This window comes from Streptopelia decaocto (assembly GCF_964273445.1).
Source record: "Streptopelia decaocto genome assembly, chromosome: 1".
Lineage (NCBI taxonomy): Eukaryota > Metazoa > Chordata > Aves > Columbiformes > Columbidae > Streptopelia > Streptopelia decaocto.
In genome coordinates this window covers 120,171,073-120,193,235 of record NC_138663.1, presented here as the reverse complement: position 1 = coordinate 120,193,235, position 22,163 = coordinate 120,171,073, and the positions used below count along the sequence as shown (strand labels likewise).

Below are 22,163 nucleotides of genomic sequence, written 5' to 3'. Positions count from 1 at the left end.
GAATAGAGAGGACAGCTCCTAGACTGACATCCAGGCAGGTCAATGAGAGACAACAACCATCTGCAAGGATAAGAAGTAGCCCACCTCACAAAAATGAAGGGATCTAATGTAGAAGAGGGAGACCCCAAACCCTAATATTACAATTGGCCCAAACTGGTGTGTGAGGCGTGGGAAATTTAGATTTTAAGGGTGTAAACGGCCAAGGATTTCTTCGTTCAGGGTCCCTCTCCAGAGGCACCCAGCTCGAGGTGCTTTCTACCTCTGTACCTTTCAAATAAATTATGTAAGAGGAATCTATGGAATTCATGCCTTGGGAAAACAAGGGTGGGGAAACTTCAGCATGCAAGGACTTGCACTGTCCTGGCTTTCTAAGCCTAGGTCATACTTGCACTGAGATTTTCATGGCCCTCTAGTTACAAGTCCTCTTCCTTTTTTAAAAAATAAAATAAAATAAAATACATCTGATCTGTATACAATAAATCTTCATTTGTTCCCTACTGCTTTCTCACTTGTGTTAGACAGTGAGGCCTTCAGAGTGCAAGTTTTGGCTTTAACCACATGGCCAGTGGTTCTTTTGCCTCTTTGCACAGGGAAGGCAGCGAGAAGCAGCAAAGCTGTAGGTGGTGTGGGAAGAAGGAAAAGCAGATGCCAGTTTCTACTGATGTAATTTTTTAATTATTATTGGAAATGGAAAGGTTTGCATTTGAAACAAACGGTTATCTGGGAGATTGGTTGCCCTTTGAGCAGACTCTATGTAAAAACATCTCAAATACAGCAATGCCTTTTTTTTTTTTTTTCTTTTGGGAAGTGGGAGAGCACTGGGCTTTTTTAGGTTTTGTTTTGTTTCATTGTTTTTGTGGGGCTTTTTAATTGGAAGAAAGCTTAGGCCAGGGCAAATACAGATGCCCCATCCCTGGAGACATTCCAGGCCGGGCTGGACGAGCTCTGAGCAACCTGGTCTAGCTGAAGATGTCCCTGCTCATGGCAGGGGGGTTGGACTAGATAAACTTTGAAGGTCCCTTCCAACACAAACTATTCTATGATTCTATGATCCCAGGCAGAAGAAACCGCAGGCAAAAATCCCCGCCAACCGGCAGCACTGCAGAGGCCGTGCATTTCCCGAAACCATCCCCCCACACTCCCACTTTTTGCTTCTCCAGCGGAGGCGGGCAGGGCCGCCAAGTGCTGCGACGACGGCGCCGGCACCTCCCCAAACCATCCGCCCGCAGCAAACCGCGGGCCGAAAACCGGTCGGGGGCGAGTCTGCCGGGCGCTGCCCCCCTGCCTGCCGGCGGGGCCTGCCGGGACACCGCCTTGCCGCCGCTCCTGCTTCCAGCAGGGGGCGCTGCCGCCCCGCCGGGCGCTCCTCAGCCGGCGGGCGGGGCGGCAGCGCGCAGGCGCGGGGCGGGCACGGCGTCCTGGGGCGGGAAACGGGCGCCCGCGCTGGAGCCCGGCCAGGCCGCGCAGCGCCGCAGGTAGGGGCCGGGGGTCGCGCCCCCCAAGCCCCCGGCCGTTAGTGGCGGTTGGTGCGGGCGGGGCCACCAGCGCCCCGCGGTGCTGCGGGGAGAGGAGCCGCAGCGGGGGGCGGGCTGGCAGCGGGCGGGAAGCCGGCGTGCGGAGTGGCGGGGAGTTCGCCTCCGTGCTCGCAGAGCTGTCGCCAGCGAGCCCGTCGTGTTCCGTGTGGCTGATCCTCTCAAGGCGTCGGGTATCGCCGGTCCCCGGCGGTGGTTTATCGAGGCCGCCGGGGCTTTGGGCAGCGGCGTCTGCCAGCGGTACCGTCCGCGGAGCAGCGGCTGGGCTTCTGCCTTCCTGCTGCCCCCGCCGGGGCCTTCGTGCCTTTGTCTGGGCTCCTCGGTGCTTGGCTGTCGGTAGGGAAGTAGCTGTTGATGGACGGGGGTCGTGCCAGCCTGGCGCTGCTCGGCTGGGGCTCAGTCCTGTCGGGAGCGGAGCGGGGGCAGGGCCGGGGCAGCTGGGGGAGCGCAGGCGGCTGCGGAGGCTGAGCGGGGAAAGTTGCAGGCTCTGCTCCCGGGATTTACTGTTAGTTGTAACCCTGCCCTGCACTTCTGCCGCAGCGTTTGATGCTACTGAGAGACGTGGCTTTATTACCCTTCTCATGCAGTGCCCAGGCAGTAACTTTAGCCGTAATAAACCGTGCTTAAAAATGGGCTTCCTTAAACCATCCTTCTGTCTGTTTCTGCAGTGATATTGTTACAGGATCTGTCTGCAGTGCTTGCAAAATCTGTGCTAACTTCGTTTGCTTTAGTTATAAGAAACAAGAATTTACCTGGTATTTGATCTGTTTTCTTTAGCAAATATGAAGGTCATCACTTGTGAAATAGCGTGGCATAATAAGGAGCCTGTTTACAGCTTAGACTTCCAACATGGAGCTGATGGGAAGATCAATCGGCTGGCCTCAGCAGGTGTGGACACAGCTGTTCGTGTAAGTTTCAGGCGTGTTTGTTGTGTTTTCGTAGCATGGGCAGAGCATGAAATGGCATGTTATCCAAGGTATGAGATTACTGGCTGGTACATGATACCCATGGTGGATGGTTTAGGGAAAGAGTGTGAGATTGTATGGCTGTATACAAAATGACTGTTGACCCTGCATACTGTCCTTGACTGCAGCTGAGTGATGGAAATGTTATTTTTAGAAAATTACCTGTATTCAGTGCTGGCTGATACTCCTGAGAAGTAACTGCTAACTTAAGGCAAGTCTTGTGGGATAGTGAGAAACAACTGAATTTGATTCCTTTACATTCATCAAAGTTGAATTTTATCTGTCATTTTATAAGTAGTCACTCAGCAGTATGAGATCTTTCTACAGCCCTTTTCGCTCAGCTTCACAAGCAACTCTCTGAAGTAATTTTGTATTGGTGTTAGCAAACTTTGATAATCTGTTGTTCATCCTTTTGAGAAGCACTTATGAAAATGTTGAATAGCACAAGCCCCAAAATATTTGGCTGTAAGATTTACCTTTGCAAAATCAGGCAATTGTTTACTGTCTTCCAGATTCTTAAGGCACATGAGGACTGTGCCCATTTATATGTTACGAATATGCAAGTTCTAGGGCCAGAAAATTTTCAGTGTTCTTTAACTTAACAGATACTGGTGCTACGTCTTCTTTTGGAGGACTATTGCATAAGGAGGGAAAGGTACCAAAACTACAGAGGCCTTTATTCAGGCTGCTTGCTTCATTGTTTGGTATATTCCTGTCAAGGCCTGCTTGTTGGGTGTTTGGTGGGTTTTTTGTTGTTTTGTTTTCCTCTGAACTTAATGGTATCCAAGAGCAGATTAGTTGAAACACCTGATGGGATTTAGCTATCTGTGGCCTTTGTCCCATGATATAGCGACACAACAGTGTTGCTGTCATGACTGAATTAGTTTACAAGTAGAGCAGTAGAAGTAGAGTCATTATGCTCTGTGGGTTCCAGCATTGCTGGTAGGGTGTCCATATCATGCAACTGTCTTAATGCTGTGGTTATGATCAGTGGGGAACTGGAGCTATTATAATTGTTGCTCACATCATCTGTTTGAAACCAGTAAATCCATTGACATTCAGTGTATATTGCAAAACTCTTCAACTTGCAGATACTTCTAAAGAGAGCTAGTATGTTTTTTTCCTTCTGTAGTAATCATGGTTTTGTTTTGTTTTTTCAGACTGTTACTATTTGTGGTTAATGGATTTGTTAACAAGATATTGTAACTCCATACTATCGAATCATTGTATTTATAGACTTGTCAAATCTCTTTGAAGCTAGAGGTTGTTGATGAATGAAGAGATAATGATGTGATGTATTTGGTTGGGGGTTTTTTAATTTGTTGGAAATACTCAGTAATATATTTAATCAGACTAAAAATACACTGCAACACAAATACAGCTTGTGGTGGGTTGGCCTTGGCTGGCCACCAGGTGCTGACCAAGCTGCTCTATCACTCCACCTCCTCAACAGGACAGGGAGGAAACTGTGATGGAAAAGCTCATGCATCAAGATAAGGACAGGGAGATCACTTACTAGGTACTGTCATGGGCAAAACAGATTCAACTTATGGAAATTAATTTAATTTTTTGCCAATTAATAATAGAGTAGGATAGTGAGAAATAAGAACAAAACTAAAAACATCTTCCTCCCAGGCTCAGCTTCTCTCCTGACTCTTCTACCTTCTCCCCCAAGCAGCACAGGGCGATGGGGAATGGTGGCTCTGGTCAGCTCATTACATGTTGTCTCTGCCACTCCCTCCTCACATTCTTACACTGCTTCAGTGTGAACTCCCTCCCATGGGATATAGTCTTTCACAATTTTTTCCAACATGGGTCCTTCCCATGGGCTGTAGGTCTTCAAGAACTGCTCCAGCATGTGTCCTTTCCATGGGCTGTTGTCCTTCAGGAACAGATGACTCCAGCGTGAGTCTCCCACAGGGTCACAGTTCGTGCCAGAACACCTGCTCCAGCATGGGCTTCACAGGTCCAAGCTCCTTCCAGGAGCCTGCTGCAGTGTGGCCTCTCCACAGACTGCATCTTCCTTCAGGGCACATCCACCTACTCCAGCATGGTGTCTTCTATGGGCTGCAGGTGGATACCTGCTCCCCTGTGAACATGTACAGGTTGCAGGGTAACAACTTGCTTCACTGTAGTCTTCTCCACAGGCTACAGGGGAATCTCTGCTCTGGCACCTGGAGCATGTCCTGCCCCTGCTTCTTCACTGACCTTGGTGTCTGCAGGGCTGTTTCTTTCACATTTTTCTTACTCCTGTCTCACAGCTGCTATGCAGTGTTTTTCACTCTTTTTTTAAATATGTTGTCACAGTGATGCCACCAGCGTCACTGATGGGCCAATCTTTGGCCATCAGTGGCACAGTCTTGGAGCTGGCTGGAACTGGCTCTATCCAACATGTGGGCAGCTTCTGGTGTCTTCTCACAGAAGCCACCTCTGAAGCCTCCCCCAGCTACCAAAACCCTGCCACATAAACCCAGTATACCACTGTATCCTATATAGGGAAAATTTGTGTTGCAACAGCAGCTTTAGATTTGAAAGTTTCAGAGAATAAGTGCAGAATGACTGCCCAAGGAGTAAATTGTGGATTACTAAAGTGGGGCATATATATTACGTCTTCTTCCTGAAAACTGTCTGTAATGCTTCTGTAACTAGATATGGAAAGTGGAAAAAGGACCAGATGGAAAAGCAATTGTGGAATTCTTGTCCAACCTTGCCCGCCATACGAAAGCTGTAAATGTTGTGCGCTTCTCTCCAAGTGGTGAGATCCTGGCATCTGGAGGAGATGGTGAGTAATAATGTGTAATGAAGCTAATATAAAGAAGCTACATTTAGGCATCTGGTGAGTGAAGGGATTTGAAGAAAAAGAACACAGGAATTTGTTTGTACCACTTTCACACTTCCAGTTTTGGACTCAAATATACCCTCCAATTATAATTAGCAAATACATGTCATGCAATTTCTAACTAACTTTTTTTCACTGGCTGTATTTCCGAGAGTCTTTGTTTTCCAGATATAAAATAATTACTATCCCCTTTTTCTAGATTAGGAAGTTGAATGGACTGCCTAGTGTCACACTGGGGAGCTGTGGCAGAATTTGTATAATTAAGCCTCTCTGTCCAGGGCCACCTGGATTCTTCAGTCACAGTAAGGGCAGCACTAGATAGGTGTGTGCTTCATGAAACTGAGCTGAGTGTTACCTGTCTTAGTGCAAGATTTTCAAAAGCCTGTAGTACAGAACCACAGCCAGCTCTAATAAAAAACAGATTGAAAGCTAAGCACTTAACTCTCATCTTGCACCTGGGAATCTTCATATTTTTTTCAGTAGTTAGTTAATATTTTTTTTAAAAAGGCATTGCTTAAAATCAGTAGCTCATACTGGAGGCTAAAGCAGTCTAGCACCTATTCCCCACCATGAAACAGGTACAGCTCTTCATGCGTTTTTTTATGTGAGATAATTGTAATGTTGAACTAAATGCAATGCATTAACAAAACAGTGAGTGAAAAAGAAAGCAGCTTTATATTTTTTTTTTTTCTACAGATGCTGTTATTTTATTGTGGAAGCTGAATGATAGCAAAGAATCAGAACCACTAGTTTTTCAGGATGAAGATGAAGCTCAGCTCAACAAGGAGAACTGGACAGTTGTTAAAACTTTAAGGTAGCTTAATATTTTATGAGTTTGTTTTCACTTCAGTGTTACCTAGTGGCTTTTATCAACTTCCAAGCTGTCTTTAATTTGCTTGCTCTAATATTCATCCTTTTATTGTCTTTAACTTTTGATACAGTGCCAACCTACATCTTCTCTTGAGGCAGAAGATTTGGTATTTATGTGACAAAACTGACATGCTCTGAAATTGGTTCCTGAGGTTTGCAGTCACTTAAAGCTTAGCACAGAGATATAGAAAGTAAAAGTGAAGTTTTATTTACTAGCTTTACAGGGGAAATTTTGATCATTATTAAAGCAAAAAGCATCAGTAGATAAAACGATTCATGCAGTTTTGCCAGATGATGATAACATCTGTGAGATTCAACCAGTCTTCTTCAACTATTTCATTTTAATAGTTGAGAATCCATGGGATTATACAGCTTTTGTTTCAAGTGTACAACTGTTAATAAAATAGACACACAATGCCTGCTAAGACTAAGTATGTGTGAGCTGATAGTGGCTATGGCATCAAACCACTGCTGGCAGCTGGAATACAACAGTGTTCTATTCTCACTCTCAGCTGGAATCTGAAAGACATTAGGGGTTCTGGACTCTGAAATACGTTTTGCATGAGCAATATGTGTAACTGCCTTGCTTTTTGTGTAGTGTCTGTTAAGAGTTTTGGTCTCTTATCTGTCTATACTGATAAACGCATTAAGTATTTACACTTGTTTACAAAAAAACAAAACAAACCAAAACCCTGCTATCCATAACTAATATAAATCTCAGCAGTTACAAGGAATATGTGAGAATGGTTTCAAAACTGCTAGTAGGATTGCGTGAAGAACCATGATGCTCCTTTAGGAACATTTGAGTCAATCTCTTAAAGCAAACAAACTCAGTCCCTCTTCCCTAAATTTGGTGTTGCAAATATATAGTATTAAATTTACTAGACTGTATGATAAGTCTTCAAACAACAAGTGATACAAATGGGTTTTGATGGAGCCCCTCTGGGTGGCTATGAGTACCTTGTAGTGTTTGTTCAGGTGTATCTAAATTAACCTTAATTTTCTATTTTTCATGTGGTTCTGCTGAGTATGCATGTTTGATTACTGCTTTTATGGAACCCACAAATATATAGGAAAGCTTTCTTGAATAGTGACACCTAATTTCTTTTGTGCAGTGTTTTATCTTCTGTTTGTACAAGTCCTAGAACTGTGCATTTGCAGATCTCTAGGTACAAATTCATAAATGCCTTCAAATGCAGGGTTTTCATTGTCTGTGAAAAAAACACCTGTTGAAAAGGCAGGCTTATTTTGAATTAGAAGTAGGATGTGCTTTTTAAAAATGTTCTACCACCTTCTGAAGATGGAAGATTTTTTCAAAGCTGAAAGTCTTGCTTTTTATTTTACTTCAGTGATGCTTTATTTGCCTCTGTTTTTAATGTAAAAATGTACAAAACTAATGTTTACAAGTAGCTGTTAATTTTTAAATAATTGTTTTCTTCTCTTCTGGCTTCCAGAGGCCACTTAGAAGATGTATATGATATTTGTTGGACCTCAGATGGAAATTACATGGCATCTGCTTCTGTAGATAATACAGCTATAATGTGGGATGTCAGTAAAGGTAAATGCTACATTTATCACTTGCAGCTCCAGTCCTGATGGAAGTGTCTCATTGTAATACCAAAAGAGTTGAAAGCATCTTTTTTTTGTGAGAGACAAGTCCACTTAATTGCTAGACTTCTGGGATTGTGAGGCAGATAGCCCAGCATATAAAGATACCCTCAGACCAGCGAAATTTACATTGAAGTTATCTCTTTGCCTTTGAGTATTCAGGAAGTGAACTTCACCCCATTTTTTTTTTTTTCCCCCCAAACTCCTACACAAGCATCTTGTATATTACTTACTCCACCCATGCCCCAACAAGCAAAACTTGACTGGAATCGGGTAACTACCTACCTCCATCAAAAACAGGAAGTGAGTGTAGGATGCAGGCTCTGTTTTGCAAGGTGTGACACTTTTTTTTTTTGGCTCTATTCAGCAAAACACTTCTGTTCATGCTCATCCCACTGCAGTGAAAAGTGTTTGTATTCTCTAAGAAAGGTCCATCTATAGAAGTTCTGGTAGTACCCAGCTAGGTTAGATTGCTTTGTGATGGCTTGATGGTTTTTTATTATCAGTGTAGTCATTACTTTCTTTTTATTTAATGTGGAAATACTTAACTTTCTCTAAAGTTAACCTTTTGTCTCACATTTCTAAAATTTAGTGTCTAATTAAGAAAAATAAAATGGAATCTAGGTTACTTTTTCAGCACACGGACACGTAAAAATACAAATGTTCTGCTGCTGATGTTCTTTGTGTTCCTGGTTTAGGTGCTTAACACCTCTCCCATCTGAACTGTCACATGTACTCCTTTCCAAAAGTCTTTACCATAAATACATGAGTGTTTTATTAAGTGTGTGTGCTCAGAGCATAAGTACATGTATGGACCAAATGTCTCTTGCATCTCCTACTGTTTGTAACAACTTGAAAGGGACTTATATGTTAGGATTATCACTAAAAAAGGTGGATGGCCTCTTAAGCTGATATGTTACTTATACATCATGTCCTCCATTCTCACTGCTTTCTTTTATCATGCAATTGATGCCATAGAGGGCATTTTGTCTCTAGGCAGAGAGACTGCTACTAAGTTGGAAGTAAGAAGCCATTACTGGAAAACATAGGTTTTGTGACTGAAGTTGTAGGAACACTGAAGGAAAGAGTTTCAAGGATAGCTTCCAGTAATGCCCAGGTTAAAAAAAAAAAAAAAAGTTTGGAAGAAAATTAGTAGTAAAAATACATAGTGCTGTTTAGTACAAAGAGAGCATCACTGGCTTTAAGAAGTCCTTGAGGTACCCTATGAGCTGCCAACAGTTTGCATCCTGTAGAAATATTATTGTGTGTTTGGTCTGTTCTTACACTCTGGCATTTGTTGTTGGCCACAGTCTGAAATGGAGTACTGCAACAGAAGGACTTGATATGGCCTCAAACCTATTTGTGTAATCTTTTTCAAGACATGTTGTCTTTGAAACTTGTCAGCTTATAGTATTTATTTGCAATAAAGAAACACTATACTAATAGGAAAAAAACCCCAAACATACCCACACCTGTCCCTAGTATTCTAAGCAAAGTATTTAATGAGATTATCTGTAACTTTAACTCATCACGATCCTTTGGATCTGAGACATTCAACTGTGGAACATAAGTGGAGTTAGAGAGCTGATATCTTTGAGAGATCTTCATGACAGAATAAGCTGTGGAAGAACATGAGTTAGCACTGCTGTAGAATTGTTTCTGAAAGCTGCCCATGTGTAACTGTCAGTCAGCATGTGTATAGTAAAATTTTTTTCACTGTCTGCTCAGCGGAGTAGGTGAGTTTATACAGCCCTAGATGGGAGAGTCTGGCTGTCTAGCCTCAGCTGACAGTTATGTTTTAACTCTGGAATTTCTGGCTCGGTAATCAGCCAAATTTAGTTAGCTGTGGAATAGTTAGACTAGCCTGAAAAAAAAATCCTAATTCAAAAAGGTTTTGAAATACCTCTGGTTTTGCAATACACATATCTTGCATGTTTAATGCCTTCGCCAAGCTGCTTATCTGAGTTAGTTTGTAGGGAACTTAAACTGGCATGTCACGATTTACCATACTTGTGAAGATTCTAGAAATGAAGCAGCTATTTCAGATATTCTTATCAGGTCCCACCAAGTGAACAGTTTGTGTTTAAAAAAATGATTTTGAAACATTTTGTCTTGTTTTGTTTCTGAAATGAATAAAGGTTTTAAAACACATTTGAATTTAGAATCTGGAAACTGTTTGTGATTTCAGGACAGAAGGTTTCAATATTAAATGAACACAAGAGTTATGTCCAAGGAATAACCTGGGATCCTCTAGGCCAGTACATTGCAACTCTGAGTTGTGATAGGTGAGCTGTTGGTTTAAGTGTTTTGCCTTAGTGTTCTTTCTTACTTGAGGATAAATCACAAGCGTGTGGGATAAACGTGACTCTTCTTTTAATTTTATTCAGATTGTTCTGTAAGAAGGTTGATGTGAAATTAAAATGATACTTCAGTTCATCTTCTACTTGTGGTAAATTATTCCTGAAGTCTGAGTGTCCTCTCTAAGCAGCAAATAAGCTTGCATAAAATTTTGTAGAATTTTTCTTCAGAAAATAAGTTTTCATGGTATGGGTCATTAGAGATGTCAAATACATGTTAAGAGAGCACTGCATTCTCTGGTTGTTAATGAGCTAATAAGTTAATCCTTGTCATTTTGCAGAAAGATATAAACAGGTTAAGAAATCAATTAAAATGTTTTTCTGCTGATACCTTTCTTTTGTGCTCTCGCTCCCTCCATCCCCAACAGTTTTGTAAGTGATGTCACTGGGAAAGCAAAACACTTTCTAAACTTGGCCCTTGTCAGAACTTTGAGTTGAGCTTAAACTGTTCACGGCACATGTGCTTCTCTGAAGGGGTTCACAGCTGACTAATAAATGCATATCATCTGGCACCTGCTGCAAAGAAAATTGCTGTAGCAGTGGAAAAGTAGTTTTGATTTAAGATTTGCAGTAGGCTCAGAAAAGTGGTAAGTTAATGGCTACTAGGTCATTGTGAGCCTCTGTCTTCTGATAATTGGTTACGTGAGATTTGTGTACTTTTATTAAAACAAACAGCAGTGAAACACAAGTAGTAGAATGATGCATGTGATTTTCTTAGAGTGAAGTCTCAAGTGAGGGCATGGACTAATCTGAAGAGGGGAAATCTCCCACCCCTTCAGGTTTCAGACACTTTTCTGCAAGGTTAGTGAGTAGCATCAGCTCAACAGGTGTCTTAATGAAGCCGGGCCAGTTGCCAGGACTGAGCACTTGCCAACCTGGGGTGGGAAGACCATTTCCCCCTTTTGGCAGATCAGCTTAGCCATATGACATCCAGAACAAGTAGATCCACAACTGTCGCACGCTGTCTGCCAGAGCCTCACCTTCTATGTTCTCTGTCCAGGACTTTTTGTGGAGCTGTTTCAGAACATTAAATCAGCAGAAAGCTGTCTCCTTTTTTGTGTGTTAGGTTGGTTTTCTGCCAACCTAACAAACAAAAATAACTTGATGAATGTCAGAGCTGGCAGAAAGGAGGGGGTGGTGGTACAAGCAGTTGGGTTTGCTTAGGCTACCTGCTCTTTTAGTGAGATGAGGTCAGAGGAGTTCCAAAGTTCTGTACAGAGATGTACTGCAGTTTTCATTTATTCCAAAGGAAACTGGAGTATAGAGATGTAGCTAATTGTCTTTGAGGTGAGTTCCTGCTCTGCAGGAACACACTGCTTACTACAGCACAGGCAGTAGGCGTGGCTGTTCACTGTCCACCAGTTCCCTCAGTTCTCCACAAATGTGTATGCTGGTTCTTCACAAACCTTACTGAGTCAAATAATTGTCAGTGTTTTGTTGGTTATTTAGCCGTCAAAACATGTCCACCCGATGGTGTCTCATGATCAGAGTTATAGTTAATGTGTGATTGTCAGTTGTATTTGGCAGTCCTGACTGAGAAGTGAGATGATGTAGCACTGTGTGAAATTTGGGGTGAGAGGAAGCTGTAGCTAACTCTGCTCTCCATCATGTAGGATCCTGCGGGTGTACAACACACAAACCAAGCGTGTAGCATTCAATGTTACCAAGATGCCATCTGGATCAGGAGCTGAAGGAGAGGTACATTGTTTTGCTACTAGTGGTACTGGAGAATACACTGAGTGCTATTATATAGGTGGTGTTCTATTCTGTGAAACCAAAGAGGCAAATATTTTGCATTCAAGTTATCTGCGTATCAGATATTTTTGTCTCTATATTAACTTTGCATTTTGTAAATAGAGATCACTTCAGGTTTCCTTAAACATTACAGAAACTACTAAGAACGAACACTTGCAAGTTCAGTTGATTAAAGTAGTAACACAGTGTCTTTGGCTGTAAATGTTAAAAATAGTGTGGAAAAAATAATATGCATAATGAATTCTTAATAGGAAAAACTTCAGATATGCCTGTCAGTAGCTGTAGGTTTATTAAAGTCAGCAGCCTGAAATTTTCAAAAACGTACTCTGATTTTTAGGAAAAATATGAATTAGTGAAAATGTAGGAAATTCTCTCTCTAAGAGGGAAAACAAAGAGCTTTTTTCCCCCCCAAACAGTTCTAAGTTATAGTAAAATAACACCTCCAAGCTGGCTATAACCTTTTAAAATCCTTCTATTCCTTTTTTATTTTTGTGAAAACATTTGTAACAGTTTTATAGAAACTCAAGAAGAGGCCTGAAAGAGGGCATTTTCCCATCTTGCCTCTTTAAACATCTAATACTAGACTTAAAATTAAATGCCAAAGGAACAGGCTTTTACATTGACTGTTAAATAATGTTGTTCTCCAGGTTATGACCACTTTTTGATTACTGGTCTAATGTGACTGCTCCTGGAGTGTTTTGATTAGTAGCTGAAGAGGGATCAAGGACTATTTTTCTTAGCTGTGAAGAATTTACAGCACAGCAGAAAGCAAGTTTGAAGGAGCTGTGGTTTTTAAAACATTTATCTTTTATTTTTCAAGTTCCATCAGGTGGGTTGTACAACTGGATGTTTTTCTCACTTGAATTGCAGCTGACATGTTCTTGGCACTTTACACAATCATATTTTCAATGTTACAGGCGAGGAGCTATCGGATGTTTCATGATGACAGCATGAAGTCATTTTTCCGCAGGCTCAGTTTTACTCCTGATGGCTCCTATTTACTCACTCCAGGTATGTGGAAACAGGTACTATAACTTACATTGTTTCTATTATGTTCTAGTTTAACTGTGCATCAAGATTACTTTCAAACTGCTAGGGGATGCTTATTTATCTTAAATATGCCATTCCTCATTCTTCCCAGTGAGGAAAGTAGCGGCTCCACAATACTCTTCCATTAGTAGTCCAGAACATCAACTTTCTACTGTGATAAAAATGATGACATTTTTGTGAGCTGAAACATGTAAATTGCAACAATACAGCTCTGTTAAAATAGGAATGAAGAATAACTAGTGGTTTCTTTTGACTGCTGTCTGTATGCTTTCTGAAGGACATTCTGCAGTCATAGTAAAAATAACATTTGAAGGAGGGCATCAATTTGCCATTGTAAGCACTGCTTTTATAGATGTCTGGCAACATCAAAAAGAAGCTTTGAGGGGGAAGTATATAAGGGAAGCAAAAACAGCACTAAATAAATATTTTGTGTTCATGTTGCACAGCTCTTGCCCAAATGACAAGCCTGATTCCTGAGAAGTACAATGTTTATGGATATAGTGTGTACTCAGTACCTTTTTGAGTTGATGAGTAATGTTTGAACCTTTATTTTTGCAGCTGGCTGTGTTGAATCAGGAGAAAATGTAACAAACACCACATATGTTTTCTCCAGAAACAATCTTAAAAGGTAGAGTTTAATAAGATCAAAATATCTTTTTATTTAAAAAAAAAAATCTGTTTTCTGAAATACTGATTCTTTATAAAAGGCCTGTCGGTCACCTGCCATGTCCGGGAAAGGCAACTCTTGCTGTTCGCTGCTGCCCAGTCTACTTTGAATTGAGACGAACATTTAATAAAGGTACTGTAAATCCTTCAGGATGTATGATTTTACAGCAAATACGTGAAAAGGCTGATGTGTCTGTTTACAATTTTATGCCCCAGCCTTTTAAAATTCCTTTAAGATAGTGTTGTACCACATCTTAGAAGCTGTTTCCTGATTCTAAGACATTGCATTCACCTTATGTACTTTGTGAGTAGCTTTTGATGTAGTGGATAAATATTCTGACTTGGCCTCTTAGGCGACAGAAACATTGGTTAATATTTTTCTTTAACATTTAACCATTTTGTTTGAGTAAAAGTAAATAACTTGGCTTAGCACTAAAGGAGCAACCCAGTCAAATACTTTGTGTTAGTCTCAACTACCCACATCACAGAAGCACCAGAGAGTTGGTGTAGTTTGCAGCAACCATTGCTGTTTATTCAAGGAAGCCAAACCTGAAGCAGTGCTGGTGTTACTGGCCAGAACAGGAGTTCTGAGTTGGGGAAAGGATTGTATGAAGTTGCATGAGAACTTAACAGGAGATTGAAATCCAACCTTACTGTGAGTCCAGTGGGTCCAAGAGCGTTTATTAACAAGACCAGTCTTGGCTCTGGTGAAAACGCAGAGCTTTGCTCCATTCTTTAGAGGGCAAATTTGTAGTATTCCTTACAGGGTTTAGAGAGCACCAGTTGTTGAGTCCATATTTTCATAATAATCTTTAAATCCATTGTAATGGTATGTTGCAAAGTAAGGAGATGAGTGTCTGTTGTTGGTCTTTGTAGTTCCTCTAAATGGAGTGTTTAGTTACTGCAACATACACCCAGAGAAATGAAAATCTATGGTAGTATGGAAGTCTATAGATATGAGTACCATACATTATGTTGATGGTTTGTCTATTTTAGTGCATAGCTTCCAAAATAATAGAACTGAATAGCTCTGTGTGTTAGGAATTTCTGAAAGCAGCTAGCTAGCACTCAGCTACCAGTGGAAGTTGGAATAATTTGGCTTTACAAGGAACTAGCATTGCAATGAAAGGACTAGTTAAGAGCTGAACCTAGGATAACATAAAGAGCGCTAAATCCATTGTTTTGACTGAATCACACAGAATAGAACTCTGCATATATAAATATACAGAAATTTATTGTGACCTTGACTTATGCTATATCCTAAGGTGTATTTGTTTGGACTTCTAAACTAAATTCCATATAAATATGCTGAAAAACTTGAGTTGGAAAATATGACAAACTTTGCAAAACAAAAGAGTAGTGATCCAGGTGGACAAACCTGCCAGTTTCTCTGACTTAAGTTTAGACAATGGCAAACATCAGGCAACAGAAATGTTACTGCTTGACATCAAACTTTACATTTTATAGAAGTGCTGACTTGTTAACTGTTTTCTTGATACTGATTAATAATGAAATCTTTGTTTAGATTCATGACTAAGCTAGTGCAGTTACTACCTTGCATAGAATACAAGAGAGAGTTCTCAATGTGTTCATTTCTTTGCATTTTAGATGAAATCAGTCAGAAATCAGCTTCTGCTCTCTTTAATCTGCCTTATCGATTGGTGTTCGCTGTTGCTTCAGAAGATTCTGTGCTTTTTTATGATACTGAGCAGTCCTTCCCCTTTGGTTATGTTTCTAACATACATTATCACACCCTGAGTGACATTTCATGGTAGGTGATTTTTCTATTGTTTTGTTGTGATGGAAATATGCTTTTTAAATGTTGAAGTTCTGTACATCTTGTGTCTTTGTTTCTTTTATGACACGTACGTGGTCACTGTCATTGCAGTGTCTGAACAGCAAGACCTCTCTTTTTGCCCTGTAAACTGGAGAATTATGGTTCTTTTATCAGTTGGGAAACAATGTGCAAACACCCCGAGGACAAGTAGATGCACGTTTTTTATAAAAGTTAATGAGAAGTACTCATTGTTCAGGCAGTGTAACTAGTAATAATGAAATTACTTGGAGGTTTTGGCAGTCATCTCTTTGAGTTCAGGTGTCTGTGTCCTGGCCAAATTCTGTTTTATCTGCACAATTCTGCTTAGTGGTTCTTCAGTGTGTGGGACAAAGTAATTTATCTGACTTGATGTGGGGAGTGAGGACTGGAGCTGCCAACTGAACCCAAGTGTTGAAATCAGGATACACCCTGCTGCTGGACAAGGCTTCTTCTCTCACGCCTTTCTAGCCAGTATACCTAAGCTGATGACCATGTGGAGGCCTCTTTTTCAGAAGTTATAATGGGTGCTCAGACACTGTGAAAATCATTGTGTGCCAGGAGGAGAGGCATAGAAGGGAGTAGAAAATCAAGTGGTTTTAATCAGTGATAGACTTTACTTGGTCAAATGAGCATGAAGGGCCCATTCAGGTGAGCACCATGGTGATTCTGAACATTGCCTCTTTTTAGCACAAGGAGCACAGCTGAAGAGCTTGAACTGCTCTGTTCATCTGAGTGAGGAGAGTTCAGCAGTACTTCAGAAACTGTGGCTGAAGATTTGTGTACCTTCAGTTGAACCATTCTTTGTGCCAGTTCAAATGTCCGTGGGTGCTGGCAGCAGCATATTACAGGTGATCACGGAAGACACCAGAGAGATTAAATCAAATGTGAAGGCCAGAATTTAGGGTCTTTTGTTTATTTGATTTGGATGTCTTTCACTTGATTGTAGTTTTATTTAAATGTATACATTTACTTGAGGAAGGGAAGAGAAGAAGACAGGTGCAGCATGTGCTATAGACCAGTGGGGCGAGGGTTGAAGAAAAGTTCTAACCTTTCCTCTTAATGAAAAAAAAAAATTATCACAAATAGGTCCAGCGATGGAGCCTTTCTTGCTATTTCTTCTACGGATGGATACTGCTCATTTGTTACCTTTGAGAAGGATGAACTGGGAATACCACTGAAGGAGAAGCCACAGATAAATGTCAGGACTCCTGGTGCAGCAGAGAAAAAAGTGAAAAAGAGCCAGTCGCATAAAGCGATTTCTCCAGGCTCTAGGCTGACAGAGGGGACCCCTCCCAGCAGGGTCACTGAGACCAGCACTCCAACCCTGCAACCTAGAACACCCACAGCTGCCAATAAGGATGTGTCTTCCACACCTGTTGGCATAAAAAGTGTTCCAGTCTCATCCTCAGATGAGAGGAAAATCAGCCAGCCACCCAGCCAGAGCACTAAAGTAAACCAGCCCAGGAGGATTACTCTCAACACTTTACAAGCATGGAGCAAGACGCCAAGGTGAGATTTATATTGCTGTTTCCAGTCATAAATATGAAGGCCAAGACAAGCTGTGCTTGTGATGTGTTTAAAGGGTTGAGATTTAGACACAGATTCCCAGCCCTGTGTCTTGGTGGTAGCAGCCTTGACATGGAACTTTTTGTTCTGGTTGTATTGCAACTGAAAGGTCAGAATGCCTCCTGAGTCCTTTTATATTTCTGTCTGAAATGGTGAGGCATTAGCAAAGCTAACCTGTTGTGCCTTGTCCATAGGGCAGCAACAGGTGTCTGTCTTCAGGTCCTGTTTTCTGTACAAAGATGGTACCTGAAGCCTTCAGCTGACAAGGATATTTAAAAACCCTTCTGACAAGAAATATTTTAAGAAGAGTGCAAGTCTAGACAGGCTGTCAGTGTACACAGTCATGGATGTGGGACTTAATGCATAGGTTGAGGTTATTTCCTAAGGTGAAGATCTAGATGTTTTTAGAAGTTACCTGTAATCCCTGTAGTGACTGTCACGCAGCCTGCAGTATAAGATCCTGAACTGGTGTGTAACAGTAGCAAAACAGTCATGCAAATGAAGATCTAGACTTTGTCAGCAAAACAAGGCTACTTTGTAATTAAAGGAGTTTATCAGAATTTCTTATAGGAGTGCTTTAATATAGGTGATTAGGGAGGAAGTGGTGAACACAAAGGCAGGATACCGGCTTTCATCAACAACCACAAAGAAAAATATTGGACAAGATTGTTACAAGATGATGGCTTTCTATACATGGATGTTCATCTCTGCTGGAGCTATTATAATGAATCACAGGGTCTTAGGTAGTTGAATGTGACTTTTGCCTGTAGGGCAGTGGGGTGACTGGCGGAGTTAATTAATCATTTTGAGAAAAAGAAACTATATTTAATCCTATCATAATGATGCTGTGACTGTCATCTTGTAGTAGCATGATGCTGCCTGTAAGATACTTTTTTTCATATGGTTTACTTAATCCTTTACCACTTTTTGTTTAAGTGCCATCCCGAAGAGATTCAGCAGAAGAAAATAGAAAATGTGACATAAAGAAAGGGCATGTGGGTGGCTGGTTGTGGGTTTTTTTGTGATGATGGTGGTTGGTTGTTTTTCCTCCCAGTAATTGTTAGTGGACCTCAGTGGGGAAAAGAATTCCCTGGGGTTTAATGCATCTGAAGTGTTAACATGGACAGGGCTAGCAGAGGAGTGATAAGGTCTTCCAGTGGAACTGGAAGCCTTACCAGGTACCAAGAAATGGGTTAAAATCCTTGCCTTTGCAGCCAGTCTTAATTTTAAAGCATTTGACTAAGATACTATGCTTTGAAAATTAACATGAAGCGTTGTGTCACATGGAACATATGCAAAGGTACTTCCTCGTGAGAAAGATGAATAGTGGTATTTAAAATACTTTAGAAAATGCTCAGTTCAGCATATTACAAGAAGAAAAAAAGCATGGTAAAATATACCTAACCTACATCTAAATTTAACTGGTTCTATCTAAAGTATATCTTTAAAGTATTTGTGGAAATAGTGACTTTAAAGTACTTGAACTGTCTCTGCTCTTTTAAAGGAGAATAAACTTGATTCCACTGAAGGCGGATACACCAACCTCTTCATACACAGATACAGTTCCTGTACCTCCTTCCTCAGAACAAGAACATGGTGAGCTTTTGTGGCTAGTGATATCCAACAAAGTCTATTGCCAAACAGTTCTTTCCATCATAGGCTTCTCTTCTAAGCTATGAAGCTCTTGAATCAAGCACAAACCTAAACCTAGTGTCAGATTCTGAAGCTTCTTCGTCGTCTTGCTGTGTTTGGAAGATGCTTTTGACAATACAAAGTGTGTTCTCACTGCAGTTGCTCTTGGGTATCTGCTTATGTGACAATATATCACTATGTTTTTTCTAGTAATGGGTGTATTAGCTGACACTGGAACGCTGAAGAGTAAATTTACTTGAATGCAACGTCTACCAGGTCATACTGGTGGGGTTTTAAAGACCCTTGTACTTTCAGCAGATTAGTGTTTAAGATGCTGGGCTCTCTCAAATCAGTTTCTTTTGTGAGTGCTGAATCATTTGTGAATTCAGCAAAATTATTTACGTTATTAATCTGGCTTTACTTAAATTATTTCCTATCTACTTGTTTCAGAGAGGCCGTTACCATCTGATGACAGTTTCCAAAATCCCCCAGCATCTAAACGTCCTAGAACTGAAGAAACGTCTCTTCCTACATCTGCTGAAGATCAAATCAGTTGCAATTCAAATAAAGACTGAGCTTTTAGTAGACTCTTCACAGTCTGAAGGCAATGTAGCCATATCTAAGAGTGCATTTCTTTTCACAAATGTTAAAGCCTCAGTTCCTGATTAAGTACCATGTGCATATGTGATGTAGTGCTGTGAAGAAAGAAGCTGGCAGTAGAAGACACAGGTTTCAGGAATGTAGCTTTACAGAACAACAAATAGTTGGGAAGTGACTTCTAAGTGCATTTCTACTTCTTGAAGGTAGCATTCTTCAAGAAAAGCCAGAGCTTAAGGAAATCAGGGTATTGAAAAGTCATTCAGTAACATAAGAGCCTCCATCATAGTCCTGAAGCTGATGTTCATAAAGTATTATGTCTTCCAGCAACCTGTCTGGCAAAAGAATAGAATTTCTAAGGACTTAAATGGATTCATAATGATTTGATGTAGTTTAAGATTAAACAAAAAAAAAAGAAGAAACAGTTTCATTCAAGCATCTTGGCTTCCATGTTTAACAATGTGCAAAGTGATTCATGCTCTTCAGTATGTGTGGAATGGAAGCTGATGTTCACGTGCTCTACATGCAGCAGCCTACAATATGACTGCTATGACTGAAACAGAAATCAGGACCTGTAACTGCAAGAAAAAAGAAAGAAAAAGGAAGAAACCCTCTGAGGACCTGTTTTAGGCATTAAAGAGCAGAATAAAATTCTTCGTTGTTTAGTTTCTGTATTTTTAAAAAAATGCAGATGTGAGATTTTAATGAGGCAGCGAGGTTTGAGCATATGCATTAGAAGTTTTCCCCTTTTCATTTTTCCAAACTAAATCCCTTAGCCAATAAAATATAAATCCAGTGTACAGTAACCTTGTAGAAGTTATTTGCTTTTTACCATTTAATACTTGCTATGTAATTGAACTAAGACATGTAGATTGAAAACAATGAGACCAAAATATTTGAACATCACCACACTTGATTTTCTGTGGTATGTTGACTTGTCCTCCAGACATAGAATGCTCAGCCACAACATTTTGAGCTTGTCCACTTCGTTTTCTTTAACATTATGTACTTGTTTTTAAAAAGATAACTCTTAACATGTGAACAGTCATTCTAGCTGATAGTAGCAGTTATGGTAATTTTCTCTTATGATTTAGCCTACTGTTTTGTCATTTGAAATTCCACAGCACACAGGAGGAAAAAGCTGCAATTCAAGTTAAAGCTCTTTGACTTTCATTCTTCCCTCGATTTGGTTGGTTTTGAGGTGTGTAATTTAATTAGTGTTTGTTTTCTGTGAAATTCTAAGAAAGTGGACTAATACTTTAGAAAGGCAGAAATACAAGTGCTTCAGAAGCGATTCATTAAAATACCTATGTCAGAGTGTTTCAAGCAAATGAAGTATGTTGCCTACAATTCAACATAAATTAGTAAGTGAAGAGTTGTAGGAAACTAATGGTATCTTTGCTTTCAACCACGGAGATGAGAATTGAGCTTCACTAGACTTACCCAAACCTGTGTTTCCTTCTTTTCTTCTAGTGAGGAATATAAAGACTTAATTACCAATCAAAGCTGCATCTAAAACTTTTTTCCCCCAAGAAGGTTTATAGATACTTAAAGTTTGTAGAGCTATTTGAATTGATAGCTAAGGCAAATATGCATTGCTGGACTTGCTATTTTATGTTTTGTTCAGTTTGAGTTACAAAAATCCTAGTATTTAATCTTCTTGTGGGACAGGGACCCACTTAGTACAGTACTGCAATGTTTTGTTTTGTGCATTGCAAAGAATCTTCAATTCACACCTACACTTCTAAATACTAATTGCAAAGCTATCCTCATGGATATTTTAAAATTTTATTCCTTTTTTTTTTTTTTTTAACACGGAGGTTTTCAAAGTAAACTACATTTTCTGTTGAAAATGAGTAGGTTAGGTATATTATTTAAGTGTTATTGGCATACCTGGTCTCTGTGGTCCTCAAATGCAATTAATGACCAGAGTATTCATCTTTATTTCATACCATAACCATTCAGGTGTTATCTGCATTTGTTTATGTTGTGGCTCCTTGACTGGAAATTATTTCCATATCATGACATCTGTCAGAATGCTCTACCTGGTATTTTGTCTTCCCTGATAGGATTTTTTTCTTTCTTTTAGTTCTCTCTTGCCAGCATGATTTCTAGCTTTGCTGTTTATTCTGTTACTTACTACTTTGTTATAAAATTTATACAGCACTAGGTTTTTAACCTGTTTCAATAAGCGGATGCCATTGTTCATGTAATAAATTACAGTCTTTAACACTCTGACAGTCAGAACTGTTGATTCCTGGGTTTTGTGATCCCTGTTTCAGTCTCCAAAGGGCCATCCCCACATAACATTCATACTTAAGACACTGAAAACTATTCTAACACTGTTTATGGAATGTGGGTTTGTGTTTTGTTCACAGTCTCGCTCTGCTCCAAGGCATAACGTGCCCAGTGCTATTTCTGTTCCTTCTTTACTGCTTCGTAAATCAGTTTAAGCCCCATCCTTTGCAAAACAAAGGACTCATTAGCGGTGTATGTTAGGCCTTGAATATCTGGTTTTAGCTACTTTGGGCAGAAAAGATAGGTGGCTGTGGAGGCACACAGTCTGTCTTTTCCAAGGTTCTGTGAAATGAAGGCATAAATTTTTGAGATAAAGACAATTAACAGTGTTGCTGTCAAGGCCTCCTGGTCTGATTGGGGTGATCAAAGATGGACCACCTGGCAGACAACCAACCCCTAGAAGAAACCATGAACCAACAGCTACCCCTTATGGACAAACAACTCACTCCTGGTCAGTACTGTGACCTTTCCCCCAATTTGTTGACCCCTGACTCATTTCCAGAAAGATCTTAATTAACAGGAAGCGTGAGCGCAGGAAGGAGATGAGCTGCCCTCTGCTATCTCACATGCAAATGGACTAGATTATAAAACGATCTCACTTGAGACTCAGGT

The 22,163-nt window shown here is 40.4% G+C and overlaps 1 protein-coding gene across 2 annotated transcripts; it reads left to right on the top strand.

Moving 5' to 3' along the window:
* The first annotated feature begins 1,383 nt into the window (after positions 1 to 1,383).
* CHAF1B (chromatin assembly factor 1 subunit B) lies at positions 1,384 to 21,489 on the top strand. Of its 2 annotated transcripts, none has more exons than XM_082043538.1 (14): positions 1,384 to 1,475; positions 2,310 to 2,440; positions 5,147 to 5,279; positions 6,033 to 6,150; positions 7,661 to 7,764; positions 10,003 to 10,099; positions 11,785 to 11,869; positions 12,844 to 12,937; positions 13,535 to 13,604; positions 13,684 to 13,775; positions 15,251 to 15,413; positions 16,545 to 16,967; positions 18,529 to 18,620; positions 19,107 to 21,489. In XM_082043538.1, the coding sequence occupies exons 2-14, from the start codon at positions 2,315 to 2,317 to the stop codon at positions 19,229 to 19,231; spliced, it is 1,722 nt and encodes a 573-aa protein (XP_081899664.1). In that variant the 5' UTR covers positions 1,384 to 1,475; positions 2,310 to 2,314; the 3' UTR covers positions 19,232 to 21,489. The 2 variants fall into 2 exon arrangements, with proteins under 2 accessions (XP_081899664.1, XP_081899665.1); XM_082043539.1 differs by lacking the exon at positions 1,384 to 1,475 and adding an exon at positions 1,520 to 1,868.
* The last annotated feature ends 674 nt before the right edge of the window (positions 21,490 to 22,163 follow it).

Excerpts from the sequence above, each read along its gene's own strand:
- CHAF1B (XM_082043538.1), top strand. The coding sequence starts at position 2,315 with ATGAAGGTCATCACTTGTGAAATAGCGTGGCATAATAAGGAGCCTGTT. Across the intron at positions 2,441-5,146 it reads GTGTGGACACAGCTGTTCGT|ATATGGAAAGTGGAAAAAGG; the intron begins GTAAGTTTCAGG and ends TTCTGTAACTAG. Across the intron at positions 6,151-7,660 it reads ACAGTTGTTAAAACTTTAAG|AGGCCACTTAGAAGATGTAT; the intron begins GTAGCTTAATAT and ends TCTGGCTTCCAG.